This window comes from Nerophis ophidion, linkage group LG07 (assembly GCF_033978795.1).
Source record: "Nerophis ophidion isolate RoL-2023_Sa linkage group LG07, RoL_Noph_v1.0, whole genome shotgun sequence".
Lineage (NCBI taxonomy): Eukaryota > Metazoa > Chordata > Actinopteri > Syngnathiformes > Syngnathidae > Nerophis > Nerophis ophidion.
The window spans coordinates 19,537,259-19,561,264 of NC_084617.1; the positions used below are offsets into that span (position 1 = coordinate 19,537,259).

Genomic DNA, 24,006 nt, shown 5'->3' on the forward strand with positions numbered 1-24,006 from the left:
ATCTATGTGCCATGTCTGTCATCGCCGGTAAATAGCATGTTAGCATCGATTAGTGTAGCATGTTAGCATCGATTAGCGTAGCATGTTAGCATCGATTAGCTGGCAGTCACACCGCAACAAAATATGTCTGATTAGCAAATAAGTCAACAACAAAACTCACTTTTGTGATTTCATTGACTTTATTGTTGCAAATGCATCTGCAGGTTATCCATACATCTCTGTGCCATGTCTGTCATCGCCGGTCAAATGTGAAGACACTTTGGTACATTCAATAGGGGTCTGGCGGCAGACACTTTCGCATCTTCGGTGCAACTTGAATCCCTCCCTGTTAGTGTTGTTACACCCTCCGACAACACACCGACGAGGCATGATGTCTCCAAGGTTCCAAAAAATAGTCGAAAAAACGGAAAATAACAGAGCTGAGACCCGTGTTTGTAATGTGTAGAAAATGAAAATGGCGGCAGTATTACCTCGGTGACGTCACGTTCTGACGTCATCGCCACCAGAGCAATAAACAGAAAGGCGTTTAATTCGTCAAAATTCACCCATTTAGAGTTCGGAAATCGGTTAAAAAAATATATGGTCTTTTTTCTGCACCATCAAGGTATATATTGACGCTTACATAGGTCTGGTGATAATGTTCCCCTTTAAGGAAAGACTGAATGGGGCCATGTATCGTGAGATTTTAAGCCAAAACCTCCTTCCATCAGTGAGAGCTTAGTTCTGAAAGACTCTTTCATCGGTCAATCAAAGTTCAGCCAGCACCTACATTTCTCCAAATGAAACCAAAATAGTTGCATTCGTTTGTGCCGTAAAAATGATGGCTTGTGCTGCCATACATTTTGAGTTATTAAAGACTAACATTTTTGAAAATGACCTCACCACTTTCACAGTAGACTCCCACATAGTTTTTTTTGTTTCAGTTTTGTTTTGGTGGGGTCTGACTACGGTCCGTTTTTTTTTTTTTAAATCCCCGAAAACTGATATGACAGATACATTTTCCTGTTTTATCCACTAATTCATTTTTACTTTCTCTTCTCGCTTAATTCAAACAATTAACCGCCAGACATTAAGATGGTGCAACCAAACTTGATAGATGATTCTGTTACCTGATTGGCTGTTAGCGTGTCACTCCCACTGATCACTGATCACTTCCCACGTTGCTTGGTGACCAGAGAGCGAGTACTTTTGTCAATGCAACCAACCTGGATTTGCAACCTAATAGGGAAAGAAAAAAATAAGAGTAAATACTGACGCAATGAATAAAAAATACAACATTTTTTTTTTGTCTTTTGTGTCTTATGCAAGTTAATCACATGTTTGATTTTGCCTAGTTTTTTTTTTCCTTTAGAGCGCCACTGGACGTCTCCAATGGCTGAATGTTGGGGCCCTAGCCAGGAATCGAACCCGCCTTTGTTTGCATAAAAGACAGCGACTTGTACCCGTACACTATACCGGGTTGAATAAATACAAAATATACTATTAAATATATATTAAATTATATCAAGCTTTATGATTATTGGCATTCTTCCTCCACACATAGCTTATAAAAACTATATTATTGTACTGTAATAGTCCTATTAGGCCGGTATACAGTTTTATTCACATATTGATTAGCAGTATTGTGCTTCTAAATAAAGATGCAGAACAGATATTTTCCTTTTTTGAACTGATGAGCTGCCAAGCCGAAGGTGTGTCGCAGTGTTTACATGCTCAAGATTGTACTCGCGTGAAAAATTCCTTTAAAAAGGGATGCGCGCTCAGGGAGACTCAATTATTAAATTTTTATGTTCCTTGTAACTCCAGGAGGGTGCATGTCTTGCCAGAACACCGGCTCCAGTTGGAGAGCAAGATGTTGCTTCTTCTAAGATACTAGTCCTCATCACCATGGCAGAAAATAAAACAGTTTGTTCCTGTACGTTATCACTGGAGGACAAGATGAAAATGAGTGGCTCATCATGCTACACGAACAGAGCAAGACGACACAAGAAGCTCACCGCTAAAGATGTCAATACTATTCATTATTTATTATTTATACCTACTATTAGGGCTGTGAATCTTTGGGCCCCAAACGATTAGATCCAGTGGTGATTCAATTCAGAATCGATTGTCGATTCAAACAGATTCTCGCAATGTATTATTTGGTAAAGAAATGATGAGGGAACTTTTTCAAAACAGGTTACGGTTCAAAAAAGATTATTTTGATTGCCCGTTAAAGGTATTTTTGAAAAATTATTCCTATAAAAAAAGAAAACTGAACTTTTTTTATTTGAATTTATTTTTTAAATTATCAATGGATTTTGAATCCGAAAGAATAATAATCGTGATTCAGGTGTGTATCGATTTTTTTTTTTTTTTGTGCACACCTACCAATATAGTATCAGTATGATATGGTATTTAAATATAGTATCAGTATGGTATGTTAATTAATTATAGTGTCAGTATGATATGGTAATTTAATATAGCGTCAGTATGGTAGTATCTGTATGATATGGTAATTAAATGTAATATCAGTATGATAGTATCCCTATGATATGGTAATTAAAGGTGGTGTTTGCAACTTCCTCACAGTTACATTTTTCAAAGCTAAAAATATAACAAGAACACCACCGGCAAGCTTATGTTAGCATTAGTGGTTTAACAGAACACATTTGTTTGACAATTTTCACAATCACCAAGTTTATGTAATAACTACAGATGTCCGCCAATGGCTTTTTTGCTGATATCCTATTTTCCGATATTGTCCAACTCGTAATTATCAATTCCGACATCAACCGATACCGATATATACAGTCGTGGAATTATTATTATGCCAAATTTTGTTGTGATGGATGCATTAAACAATGTAACAAGGTTTTCCAAAATAAATCAACTCAAGTTATGGAAAAAAATGCCAACATGGCACTGCCATATTTATTATTGAAGTCACAAAGTTTTTAACATGCCTCAAAACAGTAGCTCGGAATTTGGGTCATGCTCTCCCTGAGAGAGCATGAGGAGGTTGAGGTGGGCAAGGTTGGGGGTGCGGGGTTGCATGAGGAGGTTGAGGTGGGCAAGGTTGGGGGTGCGGGGTTGAGGTGGGGGGTGTAGGCGTTAGCGGGGGTGTATATTGTAGCGTCCCGAAAAATTTAGTGCTGCAATGGGTTCTGGGTATTTGTTCTGTTGTGTTACGGTGCGGATGTTCTCCCGAAATGTGTTTGTCATTCTTGTTTGTTGTGGGTTCACAGTGTGGCGCATATTTGTAACAGTGTTAAAGTTGTTTATATGGCCACCCTCCGTGTGACCTGTATGGCTGTTAACCAAGTATGCTTTGCATTCACTTGTGTGTGAAAAATCGTAGATATTATGTGATTGGGCCGGCACGCAAAGGCAGTGCCTTTAAGGTTTATTGGCGCTCTGTACCTCTCCCTACGTCCGTGTACCACTCCGTACACAGGAGTTTTAAAAAGTCATACATTTTACTTTTCGAAACTGATATCAATGATTTCCGATAATACCTTTTAAATTATTTATTGGCCGATATTATCGGCATTCCGATGTCCGATATTATCGGACATCTCTAGTAATAACACATTATAGCGGCCCGAATAAAATGATTGGGGTCTATGGCGGTCACTCACCCAGTCATGTCAACATGCGCTCCAAAAGCAGTCCAAGAGAAAAATTTGCACAATTAGCTATCCAAATTGCTATCATTAGCAAACAACACCTAAAGCTAATGCATGTGTTACGTACATACGTAATTACGTTATTACGGGATATACTTTGTAAAATACATTGGAACGTTAGCGCCCTCTAGGCATCTGTGTAAATGTTGCAAACAGCGCCTTGAAGTGATTAGTTTGATATTTTTCCTTTTTTGTTATTGTTTACAATGTGAGGAAGTAATCAAGTCTCTGGATGTTTTGAGGGCAAAACCCAAATGATTTAAATAGGAGCCTACAGTAGTTTTTCCTTTTGTTTACCTTTTATGCGCTGGTTTAGTTATTGTGTATGTAGTAGTCAATACAACAATTTTAATACGGCATCTGTTTTTATAACAATACTAGTACTTTTTGCATTGACTTAGTGGAGCTGGGATAGGCTCCAGCCCTGCCGCGACTCTTGAAAGTAGAGCTGGGCGATAAAACAATATCAATATACAATGCATCCAGAAAGTATTCATAGTGCCTCACTTTTTCCACCTTTTGTTATGCTGCAACCTTATTCCAAAGTGGAATTAATTCATTTTTATCCTCAACATTATAGAGGCAATACCCCATAATAACAATCAGATTTTTTTTTTCTTTAGCAAATGTATTAAAAAGAAAAAAAAAAGAAAAAATCACATGTATGTACATAAGTATTAACAGCCTTTGCTTACACTTTGGCAGCAATTACACCTCCAAGTCTTTATCTAACCTGATGGAGCTTGAGAGGTGTTGCAAAGAGGAATGGGCGAAACTGCCCAAAGATAGATGTGCCCAGCTTGTGGTGTCGTATCCAAAATGAGTTGCGGCTGTAATTGGTGCCAATGGTGAATCAACAAAGTATTCCGCAAAGGGTCTGAAGACTTATGTACATGTGATTGTTTTAGTTTTAATAAAGTTGCAAAGATTATTTTTAACATTTCACATTGTCAGTACAGAGTATTGTGTGTAGAATTTTGAGGACAAAAATGAATGAATTTTGGAACAAGGCTGTAACAAAAAAAACATGGAAAAAGTGAAGCACTATGAATACTTCCCGAAAGCATTGTATATTGATATCGTTTTATCGCCCAGCCCTACTTTCAAGGGTAACAGGGGGTCTGGAGCCTATTCCAGTGCACTCGGGTGGAAAGCATGATCTAAGTCAATGTGAAATGTACTATCCATCCATCCATCCATTTTCTACCGCTTATTCCCTTTCGGGGTCGCGGGGGGCGCTGGCGCCTATCTCAGCTACAGTGTTGTTATAAATCAGATGTTGCATTACAATTTGTGGTTTAACGAAGTTGTAAATTTTTTTTTACCCTTTTTACATTGTCATTACGGGGTGTTATGTGTAGAATTTTGAGGACTAAAATTAATGTATTCCATTTTGGAACAAGGGTCTAACATAACAAAATGTGGAAAAAATGAAGCACTATGAAGACTTTCCGGATGCATTGTATATTAATATCGTTTTATCGCCCAGCCTTACTTTCGAAGATCGTGGGGGATCAGGAGCCTATCCTAGCTGCACTTGGGCGGAAGGCAGGATCTAAATCAATATAAAATGTATTAGTTTTGTTATAAATCCATCCATCCATCCATTTTCTACCGCTTATTCCCTTTCGGGGTCGCGGGGGTGCTGGCGCCTATCTCAGCTACAATCGGGCGGAAGGCGGGGTACACCCTGGACAAGTCGCCAGCTCATCGCAGGGCCAACACAGATAGACAGACAACATTCACACTCACATTCACACACTAGGGCCAATTTAGTGTTGCCAAGTTATAAATCAGATGCTGTATTATAATTGTGGTTTAATGAAGTTGCAAACATTTTTAAACTTTTCACATTTTCATTACAGGGTATTGTGTGTAGAATTTTGAGGACAAAAATTCAATTTTGAAATAAGGCTGTAACATAACAAAATGTGGAAAAAGTGAATACTTTCCGGATACAGCAATAGACACGTAATGGATTTCAATCAAAAATGTGTTTGATAAAAAGTAAATTTTTTTGTCTAACGAAATAAATAGTGCAGAAAGATTGGTTGCTTGAACAAATCCATTTTTCTCTTTGTTTACATTTTCACACTTTATTAAACATTTCGAATGTAGTTTTTTTCTGCACCCTCATTTTAAGAGGTTATTGTTAAGTGTTCAATGTAAGTTTCGAATTTTGTTTTGTTAAGTGTTCAATGTAAGTTTCGAATTTTGTTTACATTGATCGAGTGTTTTCCATGCTTGTGTTGACATTTGCTTTCCATCTTGATAGATGAGGAGATTATCATCAGAGGAAGGCTACTTTTTAAATAAAAATGTTTACGTTTAATATATTTCTCTCCTGCTCCTTATTTTCCATAGGTCAAAATAGCAATAATTATGGATATTGACCGATAAAAACACTTAATTGTGATACAGTTTTCAGCCATTAAAAGTAGGTTAAAAAGACAATTCCGTTCTTGTCCATGCAGAACATTAGAGGCCTGTTTAACGTTCACATGATTGCGAGCCTATGCGGGAACGAGGACTGGGAAAAACAGCCTCAGACTAAACACATCCAGGGTCCGAGAGGAGAAGAGGGGGGAGGAAAATCCTTGTAAATCCTGCTAGTCCTCGAAATGCGATACAAGGAAAATAAAGCGGGCACAGCTGAGTGGACTGGCAGAGTGCTGCCTCTTCCGCCGCTGAATTCCCCACATTCCGCTCGGAAGCTAATCACAATCAGGGGAGAAATGGAGGGCAGCGGTAGGCAGAGGTCATACAGCACGGGTAGTGCTGGCGATTCCCAGCATCCCCTGAAGTAACCACCCCCGTCCAGCCCCGAGGGTATTTATTGACGAAATAAACGGTTGTGATGATGAACTTGCAGGGTTTAATCACCTTCCAGTGTGCCAGCGGCGGATGCTTGAAAGCAACGCGGAAACGCAGACGGACGTACCGGGCATTCCTGTGGGTGATTATTACCCAGAAGTCTAATGGGTTGCCAGGAGCGCCGATGCTGCCCGTGCCGAGTACAGAACAGCTTTCCCATGTTCTCGTCCAAGAGAGGCTTTTCATCCCAGCTCCAATAACAACTCCACTTGTACTGTCAACATTGTTTACTACTTCAAGATATTTGGGGGTTTCTGTGATTTAAGGCATAAATTCCCGACAGTCAGCCTTCAGTCTCAAATGGAATAGTACCTTTCAATAAGTATAAAAAAAAAATTCATTCGCGATTCTTATGTATAATGATTTTTAAATGATTAAAACAACTCCGTCTGGTCCAGCCACTTGAATAAATGTTTGGGTCAAATTTTATCAAACAAAACCAGTTTTCTTTTAAGTAATATAAAAATGGATCACAGCTGTTTATCTATTTTATGGAGGAATGGAGTTAATCATTGAACTGGCACCCAATGTTATTAAATTATAGTATTTAAATCGAGAATTGTTTGGAATCAAGAATGGTGTCCAAAGATTCACAGCCCAAAGAAGTATACTGTGTACCAGGGCTAGGCCGGTGGTCAGCAACCCGCGGCTCCAGAGCCACATGCGGCTCTTTAGCGGCGCCCTGGTGGCTCCATGGAGCTTTTTCAAAAATGTATGTAAATGGAAAAAAAATGGGGTGGAAAATATGTGTTTTGTTTTAATATGGTTTCTGTAGTCGGACAAACACGACACAAACCTTCCTAATTGTTAGAAAGCCCACTGTTTAATATGTTTGTGCTTCGCTGATGGGAGTATTTGGTGAGCGCCGTTTTGTCCTACGAATTTCAGCGGCCCTTGAACTCCAACTCAACAGTTTGTTTACATGTAAAACTTTCTCCGATGCTGCCACAGAAGGACGTGTTTTATGCCACTCCTTTGGCTCATTTTGTCTACCAAACGTTGTATACTGTGCATGAATTCACAACGGTGAGCTTTGTTGATGTTATTGACTTGTCATGGAGTGTTAATCAGGAATATTTGGTCAGTGCATGACTGCAAGCTAATCCATGCTAGCATGCTATTTAGGCTAGCTGTATGTACATATTGCATCATTATGCTTCATTTGTAGGTATATTTGAGCTCATTTGATTTCCTGTACTTATGTCCTCTGTGTATTTAGTTTATTTTTGTTTCATGACACATTATCTCTATGTAATATTGGCTACATTTCTGATCGTTGTTTCTGTGCCATGTTGTTCCAGACCACAGCAAACGTTACCCAGCTTGCAAAGATTGTAATAAATCTATTAGAAGAATAAATATTGCATTTCAACATTTCTGTCAACAAAGATTTGCGTCAGCTAGCGACACATAGTCATTTTGATTGTACGCTAATATAGCTAATCAGCCATTTACATCATGTGTTTCCGTCATTATAACACTTATACTGTATAAGTCTTTTAATATTTTGTGGCTCCAGACCAATTACTTTTATGTACTTGTGGTCCGATATGGCTCTTTCATCATTTTGGGTTGCCGACCCCAGGGCTAGGAAACATGGCTGAAAACTGTATCTCGTTATAAGTGTTTTATATCAGCCGAAATCCATAATTATTGATTTGTTAAAATGGAAAATAAGGACTTGGAGAAAAAAATATTAAATGTAAGCATTTTTATTTCAAATTTTACCTTATTCTGGTTATGATGCCCTCAGCTGTTAAGGTAGAAAGGAAAGGAAAAGTCAACACAACTGTAAAAAAACAAACAATCACATTCAAAAATCACATTGAACACTTAACAATAACATCTTAAAATGATGGTGGAAAAATAAGGAATATGTAAGTAATGCTTAAGGGCAAAGTCTAAAAACGTAAACGTAGAGAATCCTGAGAATAAGTATTTTCTGTGGGTTTAGTGCCAGGAAGCTACAGCTGTGCTCTAAAGGGTGAGCGCGGCTAAGGTGGTGTGGTAGTGGTGGGGACGAGCGCCTTGCATCATTTACAGACGGTCTGTTTGAAGAATAGACACTTCTCAGTATGTACTCAAAAACTACTCGCCTGATTTTCTGAAAGTTTGCCTGTGCTAAAGCGTGATATCACACGCAAAGCTGATTTACCTAACTAGTGCACAGAGGACACCGTCTCTCTTGAGAGCAGGAGAAGGAGAATCCATGCAAATCATAAGAATGCTCACAATACTGGGAGAAGAAGATGCAAATATAATCACTCATCACGCATAGTGTGATCTATCAAGAATGAAACTTTTGTGCGTACGCTATTTTCTGTCTTTTTTTAAAATTAAGTTCGTCTGAAAAGTGTGTGCAAACTGGTGCGGTTATTGTCCGAATGCTTTTGCAAAGACAGACTATAGAAAGACAATCTTCCGTCCTACGTGTGTGGCAAGTGTCAACATATATGGACTGTCAAAAATAAAAATAGTAGACATACGGTATGTAAACTCAGCAATATAATTGAATGTTTTATAGCTGCTGGATGACTGAAGTTGCTGATTTTAACTAATTCAATTGATGCGTTTTGGTGTCTGCTGGTGTTTTTTTTTATGTGTTGTCCATTTTTTTAATTTAGGAAATACATTACAGTATGTCATCTATATGAAAACATGCTAAATGCATTTTCTTGTGTTTTGAACTTCAGATCATTTTGTTTCTGTTGTCTTGATTGTGAGTCCGTGTTGCTGAAAAGGTACGACACATTATAGATGTTGCTGCGAGTTCAACATCATCGTACACAGGTTGTGGAACATAATAACATCAATGTGGAGGGAAATGAGTATTTCCATGGCCACAGCCAGTAGTAGTATGAGAAAAAACCTTGTTTGAAGTAGGCGGCCTGCCTTAGTTTTCCATTGCACACGCAGTCTAAGTAGAGCACATGCAACTTGCCCATTAATAGTACACCTATTTTAATACTTTGCACACGCTGTTTAGCACTTGTTATTTGAATATTAGTAGATCAGGTGCAAAGTTTACATCCGTAACTTTTCACTCAAACTGCAAACAAGATTAATACTGAAGATGCAGAGTTTCTGTGGAGGTTAATGTGTGTCTCTATTACGGGAACTTTTGTTTGACATTGAATTTTTGGCGTTTTAATTTTGTGAACTGTTTTTTTGACATGAAATTATGCTGACAATTACATTGAATAAATATTTTCGAGCAAATTTTGTGTTTTTAAAAAAATAATTTTGTTAAAATAAAAGTGTTTTAAAAATCTGTGTATAAAAATTCAGTGTAAAACAAATATTTGCAGAAATATTTGGTGCTTCAAAACTCAAGACTCATTTCCAGTAAAACAGTAAAATAAGACCGAAGCAATCGATCCTGTGTCAGAACCAGCCAATTAAGTGCTTCGGTCTGATTTTACCGGAAGCGGTTAAGTTTTAAAACAGCAAGTTTTTTGCACTTAATTCTTGACCTTTTATTATACTCAGAATCATTTCTGCACTGATTTTTTTTTCCTGTGCTAAATTTTTATACACTGAATTGTTTTCTTCACTGAATTTCTTTGTGCAGTGATTCTTTATACACTTAATTTTGTCTGCAATTAACTTTTTACACACAATGTTTTTTTGCACTAAATTTTTTATGCTGAATTATTCTGCACTGATTTTTATACACTGAATTATTTCCGCATTGAATTTTTTTACAGCGTTTTTTTTTCTGCACTGAATATTTTTCTGCACTGAATTTTTTTACATTGAATTTTTTTATACACTGAATATAAAAAAATTCTGTACTGAATTTTTTTACACAGAATTTTTTTCTGCACTGAATGTTTCTGCACATTTTTTTTCTGCACTGAATTCTTTACATTGCATTTTTTTATGTACTGAATAATTTGTGCACTGATTTTATTTTCTGCGCCAAATTTTTATATCTGAATTTTTTCTGCATTGAATGTTTTACACAAAATGTTTTTCTACACATTTTTTTCTGCCCTGAATTTTTTCCCACTGAATAATTTCTGCACTGATTTTCTTTTATGCACTGAATTTTTTACACAAAATGTTTTTCTGCACTCCATTTTTTTCTATGCTGGATTTTTCTGTACTGATTTTTGTACACTGAATTTTTTCTGCGCTGAAAATTTTACACACAATGTTTTTCTGCACGGAATTTTTTTCTACGCTGAGTTTTTCTGCACTGGTTTTTATACACTGTATTATTCCTGCACTGAATTTTTTACAATGTATTTTTCTGCGCCCATTTTTTTACACTGAACTTCTTTAGACTGAATTTTTTTCACTGATCTTTTAACATAGAATTTTATCAAACTGACTTTTTTTAACACTCATATTTCCTCACACATTTTCATTAAATTGTCAGCATAATTTGATGTGGAAAAATGTGTTCACAAAATTCCAATGCAAAAAATTCATTTGCATTCAAGTTCGAAAAGGTTTCTTCAAAAAGATATACGATTCCGCCACAAAGAAGGGAGCAGAATAGTTGCTGCAAGTGCAGCTTGATTCTCCGATATTTCCCACATTAGGAGTCAGCTTGTCTGCTCGCAAAGCACAGCTCTGTTTTATCTCGACCCACTTGTTGTCAAGCACTTTTCCGTCAGTCGGCTTTCCCTCGATGGCTCTCCTACTTGACTTTGTTTACCGTCAAGATGGCAGCGCTTGCATCCTGACAATTGTTGCACGTCTGGCTGATAACCTTTGTCTTCTCCTGTCTGACTCACATCCTTGTACTGTGTCTGCAAAAGAAAACATCAACAAAAGCCTTATTATGAAGACTAATGAGTAAATATGTGCTTATGTTGACTACAGTTGGCCTGGCAGCGCTTCCGAAGATTGGTTTGAGGACCACGAAAGCATCGCAGCAATGAGTAAGTCCTCAAAACGCTGATGTGGGACTTTTTAGGTTTTCTCATAAATCACACATGGTTACGATGACCCCTCCAACCCCCCTCCCACCATGAGGCCCATCAGAACAGCCGCTGCAGACTCCGGAGGGTGAAGGATTGGGTTTCCGTGCCGTAAGACACCGGTTTCTGGTTCTCCCTGCAGCCCTGAGGCCGTGTGATGTCGGTCCAAGCTACACATGTGGCATGTTTTCTCTCCGTGAGCCCGTCATGAGAGGCAAAACCTGACCAGAGATCAAACGTGGGAGTCGGCAGATTTTTTAAAACTCCGTCCTTGTACGCCTCAACACGCCATTGGATGCCATTTTTTTGCAGTTCACATCCTCTTAAAGGGGAACTGCACTTTTTGGGATTTTTTTTTGCATAAATCCTTATGCAAGACAAAAACTTATGTTTTTATTTTTTTATTGCATTTTGCACTGAACAAAAATATAAATGCCACACTTTTGTTTTTGCTCCCATTTTTCACAAAGATCCGAAACTTTTACTACATACACAAAATAACTATTCCTCTCAAATATTGTTCACAAATCTGTATAAACTGTGTTCATGAGCATTTCTTCTTTGTCAAGGTAATCCATCCCACCCCACAAATGTAGCATATCAAGATACTGATTAAACAGTATGATTTTTGCACAGGTGTGCCATAGGCTGCTAACAATAAATGGCCACTCTGAAATGTTCAGTTTTATCATACAGCACAATGCCACAGATGTTTTGAGGGAGCTTGCAGTTGGCATGCTGCCTCCAATGAATGTCCAACCAAGCTGTTGCCCGTGAATTGAATGCTCATTTCTCTACCGTAAGCCAGTTCTAAAGGCGTTTCAGAGAATTTGGCAGTACATCCATCCGGCCTTACAACCGCAGACCACGTGTAACCACACCAGCCCAGTACCTCCACATCCAGCAGGTGCACCTCCGTGATAGTCTGAGACCTGCCACCCGGACAGCTGCTGCAACAATTGATTTGCATAACAATTTCTGCACAAACTGTGAGAAACTGTCAGGGAAGCTCATCTGCATGCTGGTCGTCCTCTTCGGGGTCACGACCTGACTGCAGTTTGTCGTCGTAACCGACTTGAGTGGGCAAAAGCTCACATTCGATGGCATCTAGCATTATAGATGGGGGAAATAATTTATTTTTAGATGTATCGGAATTCGGACATGGACAATTATAAAATCAATTCATAAACAATTTATTTATTATACATAAAGTAATGCAGACAGTTCTAAAATTTTGCTGACTGCCTAGACGTCCAATATAGCAAAACTTCACATTTCAGAGTGACCTTATTGTGGGCAGCCTAAGCCACACCTGTGCAATAATCATGCTGTTTAATCAGCATCTTGATATGCCACACCTGAGAGGTGGCATGGACTATCTTGGCAAAGATGAAATGCTCATTAACACAGGCTTAGACAGATTTGTGAACAATATTTGAGAGGAATAGGTCTTTTGTGTATATAGTAAAAGTTTTAGATCTTTGAGTTTAACTCTTGAAAAATGGGAGCTAAAACAAAAGTGTTGTTTCAATTTTACTTCAGTATAGTTTGTAAAATATGACATTAGGTTGCGAACAATGCAGCTAATGAGAGTATACTATTCTGCCTGTAAAGCTCAGTAAAAAAACATCTAAAACCACCAACAATACTTTATTTACATGAATATTAACCAATTATTAGCAATATTGTTATTATAAGCGCTAATGGGGACAATCTGTGAGGGCTCAAGGTTCGATTCCATTTTATGCCATCTTAGTCACTGCCGTTGTGTCTTTGGGCAAAGACGCTTTATCCACCTGCCTCAAGTGCCACAGTCACTGGTTGGAATGTAGCTTAAAAATGTAGATAATGGGGTTCACTACATAAAGCGCTTTTATGTCTCGAGAGGAAAAAGCGCTATATAGATATAACTTCCAATGTATTTTTAGCGGTGTCACGATCTGAGAGAGCTAACTATCTTATGCAGCTACACTGTTGAGATAGTGAGCCGCCGCATTGTCTCCGAGTTGGTGAAAGTTAAATTTAGATCATAAATCAATCAATCAATCAATGTTTACTTATATATCATGCCTCACGGCATAGCTCAGTTGGTAGAGTGGCAATGTCAGCAACTTGAGGGTTGCAGGTTTGATTCCCGCTTGTGTCATCCTAGTTACGGCCGTTGTGTCCTTGGGCAAGACACTTTACCCACCTGCTCCCAGTGCCACCCATACTGGTTTAAATGTAACTTAGATATTGGGTTTCACTATGTAAAGCGCTTTGAGTCACTTGAGAAAAGCGCTATATAAATATAATTCACTTCACTTCACTTCACCTGGATAGTAGCAGGTTGTACCTCTAAAATGAGAGGTTGGTTAACTTTTTTTTGGATTAAACTTGCATGAGAAATATGATTATTCTTCATCTAAACGGGAAGTTATAAACATACTACCAGTCGGCATCCCAGTGAGAGCAGACATTTTACAGTCAGTGAGTGTTTTATTATCTTGCTGGACCTGCTTATCACTCAGCTTCTAAAACTTGTAGTTTAAAAATACAAAAATATATTACGTAGTCATTGTTGTCTCTCATGAAGTATAACTTGACCATCAAATCAAATCAAACATATACACAGCACAACTGTGTACCAAAGAAGAGGAGAGAAACACACAGACACACACAGCACTAGTGACAATAATAAAACAAAAACAAAGCACGACATGGCACTGAGTATTTGAGGAAAAGCGCTACCTTTGAGGCATCTACAGTGGAGAAAAACTCAAGTTAACTCCATCTAAAAAAAATAGATAGATAGATAGATAGTACTTTATTAATTCCTTCAGGAGAGTTCCCTCAGGAAAATTAAAATTCCAGCAGCAGTGTACAGAATTGAGATCAAATTTAAAAAGTAAATAATGGGGGTATGAATGGAAACAAAACAGAAAAATATTACAATAAGAATAAAGATAAAAAGCTACATTGGGAATACAAATGTAACAGTAAAATAAGAATATAACAAGAGAAACTAGGCAGTAGTGACCATGTTATGAAAAAATATATGTAAATTAAAATATAGATAACACATTATTAAGTTAATAAAACATAAAATTGAGAGAATAGTTGTAATATAAATAATTAGAAAAGAAAATAACAATAAATAATTAAAAAAAAAAAACATAAGAGTTTAACATGATCAGTAAAAAGTCTGATTAAAAATAACTAGTAGTGTTGTTGTTGAAGAGAAAGCGAAAGCGAACTGAAATTCATACGTCGCCATATACCTAAACTTAGCATAATAGGTAAATATTACATGTTATTATGAATTAACTTTTTACTACATTACATATACTCTGTATATAAAACCTTGATGTAGGGTTTTGGATGTTTTTTAGAGCGCTTTACAGGCGGAATAAAGCAAGACCCATTGGCACCATTGTTAGCTAACTTTTGCTAGCATTTATTTATGATTTAGAATGCATAAAAAAAGAAACACATATGTGTCTTACATAAGGATTGTGAATGATTGGCAAAATTCCCCTAAAATGTGCAGTTCCGCTTTTAAACCATTGCTATCCATTTTATAGCATAATATGCTCCTAAAACCACCTTTTACGCCGGGCGGTTGAGTCCAGGAAGTGTAAGTTGCGTTGTGTCGGCGTAAATAGCGCGATAGCGACGCAGTGTGAGGCGCCAATGAAGTTGACAAAGAAGAGGAAAGCCACAAGGTAAACAAAGGACAACAATGGAGGACATCTTTCTTCTGACCATTCTAAAAGTGACCGTTCTACAGCCACTGAATAACCCACTGCTTCTAGGCCCGCCTCTTTAAGGCACTCGTTAGGAACAGAGGGGTGCCAAAAAGTACATTGTATGCTTTATAGTTATTTTTTTACAACTTACAATAAAACTAAAAGTCGCTAAACTGCACTAAATTGTGAAATATTGTCATTTTGTCATCACTTCAGATGAACGACAGGCTCTCCACTCCATCATGAAGGACCTCGTAGCCCTGCAGATGACGCGGCGCCAGCCGGTCCTGCCATACGACGGCGGCAAACTGAAGACGCCAACTCATGCTAACAGACAGGTGGGCGGGGCTTAAATCGATGTACACTTAGACACATATTACACTCGTTTAGCAATTTTGTTTGCTGTTTGGGTGAGCTGCAGCTGTGAGATAGTGTTTCCCACAGGTCTGCAACCTATTTGTGGCAATTATGGGTTTCGGGGGATTTGCAGTGACATTATCGTTGAATTTAAATTAAATTAAAATGTAAAAATTATTTTAAATAGATACAAATAATTTAATTCATTGGCCATGACTCATTTTTCGGTAATTGTAACAGAGGAGTAACAATATTGAAGACTAAAAGTGATTGAAAAAAAACATGAAAAACCAAAACACAAGAAATAGAAATTAACTTTCTTCTGTTGCATCTTTTTGTCTATTTTTACGTTTAATCCCACAAAGATGGATGCGTAGTTTCATGTCAGTCTTCAAAAGTATCCAATTAGACAAGAAAAAGTTGCTAGGTTTGACGCTCGACTCTTTTTCAAAAAAAGACAGTCTAGAATGATTTGTATGGTGTTTTGATGTTGATGCTGATATTGACATCAGTTTAGCATCCACTATAAAGATCCTGCAGAGTGTTTACTTGTGCAAAGCTGGACAGCCAGTTCACATCTAAATGTCCTCCAATAAGGTCCGTCTTTTCTTTTATTTTAATCATGTAACCTACATAATAGAGAGGCTATAGGCTACACAGAAGCTGAGCGTAATAATATTTTTAAAATATTGCAGTGTAAATCGGCACATAAATCAATATAAACAAGTATCAAATAATTAATTGCATATTACTTACACATACAAAGTCTCTAAGGCAAAAGCGTGTTAGAAAGTGTCCAGTAACAAACGTGTCGGCATCATTCAACTTACCGCATCTTTAGTTTAACTTGATGAATTATTGTGGCCACTATGTGTTGCCAAAAACAATTACCAATCAAATTCCACTTAAAGACAGCATAAGGCCATTCCAGACGGTTAATAATAAATATCCAATATCCATATTTACCATTGTTCTCTGTTTGACTCATTTCACTTGGGCGGGGTTGGGGGGGCAGGGTTGAGGTGGTGGGGTAGGGGGAAGCGGGGGGTGTATATTGTAGCGTTCCGGAAGAGTTAGTGCTGCAAGGGGTTGTAGGTATTTGTTCTGTTGTGTTTATGTTGTGTTACAGTGCGGATGTTCTCCCGAAATGTCATTCTTGTTTGGGGCCCTGCGATGAGGTGGCGACTTGTCCAGGGTGTACCCTGCCTTCCGCCCCAATGAAGCTGAGATAGGTTTCAGCGACCCCAAAAGGGACAAGCGGTAGAAAATGGATGGATGGATGGATGGATTCTTGTTTGGTGTAGGTTCACAGTGTGGCACATATTTGTAACAGTGTTAAAGTTGTTAATACAGCCACCCTCAGTGTGACCTGTATGGCTGTTGACCAAGTATGCATTGAATTCGCTTGTGTGTGAAAAGCCGGAGATATTATCTGATTGGGCCGGCACGCAAATGGCACGCCCACAATATTGTTGTCTGGGTGGAAATCGGGAGAAATTCGGGAGAATGGTTGTCCCGGGAGAATTTGGGAGGTGCACTGAAATTCGGAAGTCTGCCGGGAAAATCGAGAGGGTTGGCAAGTATGACTGGGAGATGCAACTGCTCTGTTCTTTTCCCTACGTCCGTGTACCACTCCGTGCAGCGGCGTTTGAAAAAGTCATAAATTTTACTTTTTGAAACCGATACCGATAATTTCCGATACTACATTTTAAATAATTTATCGGCCGATAAAATTGGTAGTCCGATATTATTGGACATCTCTAGTAACGAGTAATCTAATTAATTACTGGTAGCATGTGCTCGTTGCTACTGTTTGGTTGCATAAAGCGCAAGGTGTCAGGTTTCAGCCAGTCATCAGCTGCATGCCGAGAGCAAGGGTAGGGATGATGACGTCGTCGTAAATGCGCTGACGATGATTGGCTGGGCGGGCGGATCGTGATGCCTTGCTCAAGCTGTCTCACCGCACGCTTTGACTGACACACAACCAGACCGCTCCGCTCATGTTGACAGAGACCGGGAAATTCAAAGGAAGCGTTTTCAAACTGCCTTTAATTTCAATGAGCCAACTACTGTTGGCTCATTGAAATTAAAGGCAAGGATGTTTATGTGACATGCACGCTATGTCCAGGAAAAAAGCGTTTATCCACATCTGACTCAATCAACACAAATCTTATGAAGAATGACACTTGTTGCTGCCGCTAACCCAAGCCCAAATATAGCCAATCGTTTAAATCTGATTCATCACATTTTGGTATTGGGATTAATCATGATTAATCACATTGCATAGTTAAAATTAGCTAGCAATGTCATCCAAGAACGTTTTTAAAAATTTTACTTGAATGCATGTAATTTATTTGCCCAAAACGTGCTAAAAGTTTTATCTCAAGTTCTTTCAGGCTTTATTTTGGTATACAAGTGTAGAGAATTGCACTATCCATCCATCCATCCATCCATTTCTTACCGCTTATTCCCTTTTTGGGGTCGCGGGGGGCGCTGGTGCCTATCTCAGCTTAAAGTTAAAATGTTCTTTTGTGTCTTTTTACCTAAGTTCACACTTTTGGTACCGTATTTGGTTTTGTACTTTCAATAATTAATATTGTTATTTTACGGAATTTATTTATTTATTTATTTTTTACATTTTTATTTCTATGCTGATCATGTTGCAATATATTGAGTTCAGATAAAGGCCAAATGTTGTAAAATACTGTATATAGTTCAGTTCAGTTCAGTTTCAGTTTATTTCAAACATTTATACGATCCAATGTAATGCATCACACATATTTAGTTGTTTCATTACAGCACGTCCAAAAAGGAGTAGGAAGAAACTGAGCTACCCCTTTCATACCATAGCAATTTCATCCAATTTCCTTGTTCTCTGTAACAGAACAGTGAACAACTAAATAATAAATGAATAACATACCATAGTAAGCAAACACATATTAAATACATAAGTAATATTTATCTCAATAAAAAAAGTGTTTAAGATGTTTATCATAATTCTTGTTCCGTGTACTTTGTGAACACTTGCAGTTTGAACAGTCTCTTAAACAGAATCATATTGGTGCTTTGTTTGATTTATTTTGTTAATTCATTCCATAATTTAATTCCACATACTGGTATACTAAAGATTTTAAGTGTTGAACGAGCATACAAATGTTTTAAATTTAATTTTCCTCCAAGGTTATAATAATGTTTGATTCTTTAGTCAGTTAACATAAACATATTAGTCGTTAAAGATGTTATCGAACGTAATAGCGTATAGAACATGAACGATAATGTCCCAGTTACTTTGCTGAGTAACTAATTACTCTTACATTGAGGTAACTGAGTTACTAACGCAATTACGTTCGGGAAGAAGTAATTTTAATAAATGAATATATGGAAAACACTGTAAGATTTAACATCAAAAATTTGTTTTTATAGAAATGTTTATACATAATTTTAGTGTGTTTCTACAACACAGAAACTTCATAAAAAGTTAAACCTTGAGTCTTGTCCTTTCTTTCATTATTTGTGTAGCAATTATGAGTTTTACATTCTTGTTGCAGCACTCCATCCTGTTGTCAAATATCCGAATATTTCATAATAAAACTTAAGCGTGCGTTTGCTTCCCCTTAGGAGGACGTCAGGATGAAGTTTGAGTTCTCAGGCGAGAGGAGGTGAGCTTGTTTACGTGCACGTCTGCGTTTTACCAGCATTTTCCCCCCACAGGGTAGCTTGTGCACCTCTCTGCACTCGTAACGCACAAATCCTCCCACCTCCTCGTTTGCCCATAAATATGACTGTCTTCAAAACATGCAGTCAGGCATCTGAACTCTTGGCCTGTGGTGTGTGTGTGTGTGTGTGTGTGTATGTATGTGTCTGTGTGTGTGTCTGTGTGCGTGCGTGCGAGCGTGCTCTTGTATTTCTAGCCTTCTTGAGACATCAACAAGGAAAAATGAAAAAGTTAGGACTGAAAGTCATGGTCCTAATACGGGAAACCATTGCATCTAATAGAGAATGTCTCATTTGCACCCATGGTGATGAAATGTATCAATATTAGGGTGGTCCCAAAAAGGAGGGATTTTTCAAATTGACTGAGTGTTCTTTTTAAAAGTGCTCCCCCTCTGGTCAACATAAGAAATGTGTGTGTAAAAATTTGAAGTGCTCCCCCTCTGGCCAACATATGTAATAACAAGTGTGTGTAAGAAATCGAAATGCGCCCCCTTTGGCCAAAATTTATTTAAAAAATTCTATAAATATTTATATAGAAACATAGTGTAATAACTTGAAGTAAATAATGATTACAAACCAAAAAAATGAACTAAAAGCAGTCTTTTTCTCACAATGTGTTGACTTTTTATGATATAATTGGGTAAAAATTTCTCATATTCTTTCTGTTTCTGTAACATTACAATATTTTCTCGTAAATTGGTTACTTTTTTTATGTAAAATTATTACTTTTTTATGCAAAATGGTGACATTTGTTATATAAAATTCTAAATTTTATCACAATATTGCAAATTTTTTTGTTGTTCTTGTAAAATGACTTTTGTCATAATTTTGCCAAGTAAAATTCCGATTATTATTATAATATTGCCCACTTTTAAAGTGTTCTTATAAAATTCTGAATTGTGTCAAGTAAAATTACGAGTTTTTTCATAAAATTTCCATATTGTTAAGTTTTTCTTCTAAAATTGCAACTGTTATGGAGTAAAATTCCAACTTTTATCATAAAGTTGCACAAATTATTAGTTTTTCTTGTAAAATGTTGACTTGCGTTGAGTAAAATGACGACTTTTATTATAATACTGCCAAAATTTTAAGTTTTTCTTGTGAAATTGTGACCTTTTTCTTGTGAAATTCCAACTCATTTTTCACAAAAATGTCTTTTATTTTTGCATAGTATGTATATATTATTAATGTTGTAAATACAAATCTTTATATATCTAGAAAGGGTGGTCCTAAAGAGGTAGGCATTTTTCTGAGGGCTCAAGAAGGTAACAGATACAAGAATGTGTGTGTGCGCGTGCACGTCCAAACATTTACGTATCATGTGTACATGCATTTGGAGGAACATTTCTCTGCATGTGTGCAAGAGTCTGCTACGGGAGGAGGAGGACGAGGAGGAGGAGGAGGAGGAGGATGGAGGGAGTTGTGAATAGCTTGTGGGTGCCTGCACACGCCACAAAGAATGCAAAGGTGCACTCGGAGTAATTTTCTCCCGCTGAAAACTGCAACTCGGCTGTTTTTTTTCCTTTGCTTGTTACAAACGTCCCCTCACGCGTCGTCTCGTGTAGGATCCTGATGTTTGGACGGCCTGTGCAGTTCGATGACGTCCAGCACAAAGTCAAGGCTGTGTTTGGCCAACAGCTGGGCCTTCATTACATGAGCAATGAGGTAAACAAATTCACACTCGATTCATTGGGCATGGGGCATGTGCAGACTTTTCTTGAAGTATGTTGCTTCTTTCCCGACAGTTGTCCATCCCCTTGAGAGGTCAGGACGACCTCGACAAGGCCGTCGACCTGTTGGATCGAAGCTCCAACATGAAGAGCATCAGAATCCTGCTGCTCGCTCAGGAGCACAACAATGTGAGACACTAATAACACACACACACTCACACTGAGCTTGTGCTTACGACATTGTATTGGATCACTGCTGTTTCTTCACCACAGAAATACTGTATGTTGTAAAAGGAGTTGGTGTCTATTTCAAAACGTTACTTTCCAAGTCACTTTTAACACCCTAATGCATAATAAGTGGCAGAGTAATGCAGGCAGCTGTTTAAACGTGTTGAATGGAACTTTGAACAGTAGTTAAAGGTATCCACAGTGGCAGGGATGTCCAAACTATGGCTCGGTGGGGTCTTGAATTTGGCCTGTGAGTCCAACAAACGCGGTGTTTTCTATATAATATACATTTGTCAGTCTGATGACTGCCTTTTTTTTGACCAACTATTGACCAATGATAGCAACTCATGTCAGCAGCCTTTAATTGTACATCAATGTACATACAGTATGTGCACAGCATTAACTTATATGACCCAATACAAACAACCTTCCCTAGTCATGGGTAAGAAAAACGGATTGTTCAGTTTAGGAAGCGTTTCGTGGCTGAATGAGCGGGCCATGACACATTATTTTCCTAAGCAAATGTTCCTTCTACTCACAGGGACAACATTTCACCCACATGTATGTCAATTTTCCTGACATTCTGCGTTTAACAGCGGATTCTGTTTTATTGGCCATTTCTGTGACTGTGTCTGCGGAAATCAAATGGCTTACTTTTTTTTGTTGAGTTTTTTGATTATTGATTAGGCATACTAGTGCAGTGCCTAACAATTCAGTGTAAAAAAGCAAAATGTTTATGCACTGAATTTTTTTAAACTGAATTTTTTTTTACACTGAATTGTTTTTCAATGAAATTGACAGCATAATTTGATGTAAAAAAATTAAGTTCACAAAAACCAAACTCAAAAATTCAGTTACTAAAATTCAGTGTCAAAAAAATATTTTTTAATAAATTAACCTCCATAGTGACTAAATTGTGATATCAAGATATTCATAACTAGTGTTCTGTGTACTTTGTTGTTTGAACAGTCTCTTAAATTGAATCATATCGGTGCTTTGTTTGATTTATGTGGTTAATCTATTCCATAATTTAATTCCACATACGGATATGCTAAAGGTTTTAAGTGTTGTACGAGCATACAAATGTTTTAAATTAGATTTTTATCTAAGGGTTATATTTCACCTCTTTTGTTGAGAAGAATTGTTGTACGTTATTGGGTATAGTTTGCGTTGTACATCATTTTAGCTGATTGCAAATGCTCCAAATCGTTGAATTTCAATATTTGTGATTCAACAAATGTTGTAACAAAGGTGGGGCTGTCCAAATTACAACAAAGTGCAGCTTTTTTTTTTTTTTTTTTTCATAAACATACAGCAAATTCTTAAAATACAATTAAACAAGAATGAAAATGGCAAAAATAGGGAAAAAAATACATTAACGAGAGAAGTTTGATTTGTTGATGCTAATAATCTTAATACACTTTTTTATTAATAAGACAAAGCTGACACACGGACAGTTTTTTCTAAGTTTCGAAGAAATATGTAAATTACTGTATTGACTCACTATTGCCTCTGCAGGGTTAAAGTGGTATTGCACATCGCTGGTTTGTTTACCAGTATGCGTTCTCCCCCCCCTCCCTGTCTTACAGGCGTCGTCCCCGTCTCACCACGTGCCGTGCAAGCAGGTGAGGATCAAGGCCTCCCAGTCCACTGGCGATGTCAGCACGGTGTACCAGTCCTCTGAACCAAGGGGGCGCCATCTTTCAACGGGTACGCCGCCTCCCTGTCCCCGCAGGTCCTGTTTTATTTCTTAAGGACTTGCGACAGAAAATAAATGCAACATTTTTGATATTCAGCCCCAGCATCATCATGCTGGCTTCGGTCCTCTTCGCTCTGGCTGCTCGTTCCGCGTCTTCCCCTCCACTTCCTTTTCCTGTTCACCAATACTCGATGATGCCTTCTGGCCCATAGCCAATCAGATTACGCCGCGCTATTAGTGTTCCCGTGATTTATTTTTCCTTTGGAGCGGGAGGAGGTCTCGGCGGTGGCTCCAGTGTTGGACTTCATGACGTCATCACAGTCAAAACTTTGATTTGATGTCCACTGTGGCAAGAACTTGTTCAACTTCACTTCTGCCCAATGCAACGCACATTTACTGAACAGTCCACGCTTGTCCTGTTTCTAATGGCACCCTTCTGAATCCCAGGTTCTCAGAACACGGGGCGTAGCTCGCCGCCTCCCGGTTACGTGCCAGAACGCCAGCAGAGGATCGCGCGCCAAGGTTCATACACCAGCATCAACAGCGAGGGCGAGTTCATCCCGGAGACCAGTGACCAGTGTGTGAGTCCTAGAATTCCCTTCAGATTATTTCTCATGAGCAGTAAACAAATGTGGTGTTTATGTCACCCCTTGCAGACTTTAATGCACTTGAAGCTAAAATAAATACTTTTTGGATCTACGTTTCCTGGCTAGGAATGTTGTTAGGGGAGTGAGAGGTTAAACAAACTGTAAAGGGAGTTCACATATATTTGTTGTTAAGCCACACTTAGGACAGACACGAAAGCTTCTTTGTGAGATGTTGCATGCACACATTAGGAGGACGTTGTATCTGAAACTTTTTTTGTGGGTGTTCCAAGCAGGTGCTGGATCCTTGGAGCAGTGCAGAGAATTCCATGTCTGGAAGCTGTCAGTCCCTGGACAGCAACTCAGACAGGTCAGCAACATTCAATATACTGGTATATAAACATACAGTTGTGTATGTATGTATGTATGTGTATATATATATATATATATATATATATATATATATATATATATATATATATATATATATATATATAATATTATATATAATATTATATATCAGGGGTAGGGAACTTATGGCTCGGGAGCCAGA

The 24,006-nt window shown here is 37.9% G+C and overlaps 1 protein-coding gene across 1 annotated transcript in view; it reads left to right on the forward strand.

Moving 5' to 3' along the window:
• The window catches only part of map3k3 (mitogen-activated protein kinase kinase kinase 3), a 53,621-nt gene that overhangs the window by 7,544 nt on the left and 22,071 nt on the right, over nt 1–24,006 (forward strand). Inside the window, exons 2-9 of the mRNA XM_061905527.1 lie at nt 11,376–11,434; nt 15,418–15,539; nt 19,177–19,217; nt 20,838–20,937; nt 21,018–21,131; nt 22,760–22,880; nt 23,317–23,450; nt 23,750–23,823. Of these exons, the coding sequence (XP_061761511.1) occupies nt 11,431–11,434; nt 15,418–15,539; nt 19,177–19,217; nt 20,838–20,937; nt 21,018–21,131; nt 22,760–22,880; nt 23,317–23,450; nt 23,750–23,823 (710 nt within the window). The 5' untranslated portion in view covers nt 11,376–11,430. The remainder of the gene's footprint in view (nt 1–11,375; nt 11,435–15,417; nt 15,540–19,176; nt 19,218–20,837; nt 20,938–21,017; nt 21,132–22,759; nt 22,881–23,316; nt 23,451–23,749; nt 23,824–24,006) is intronic.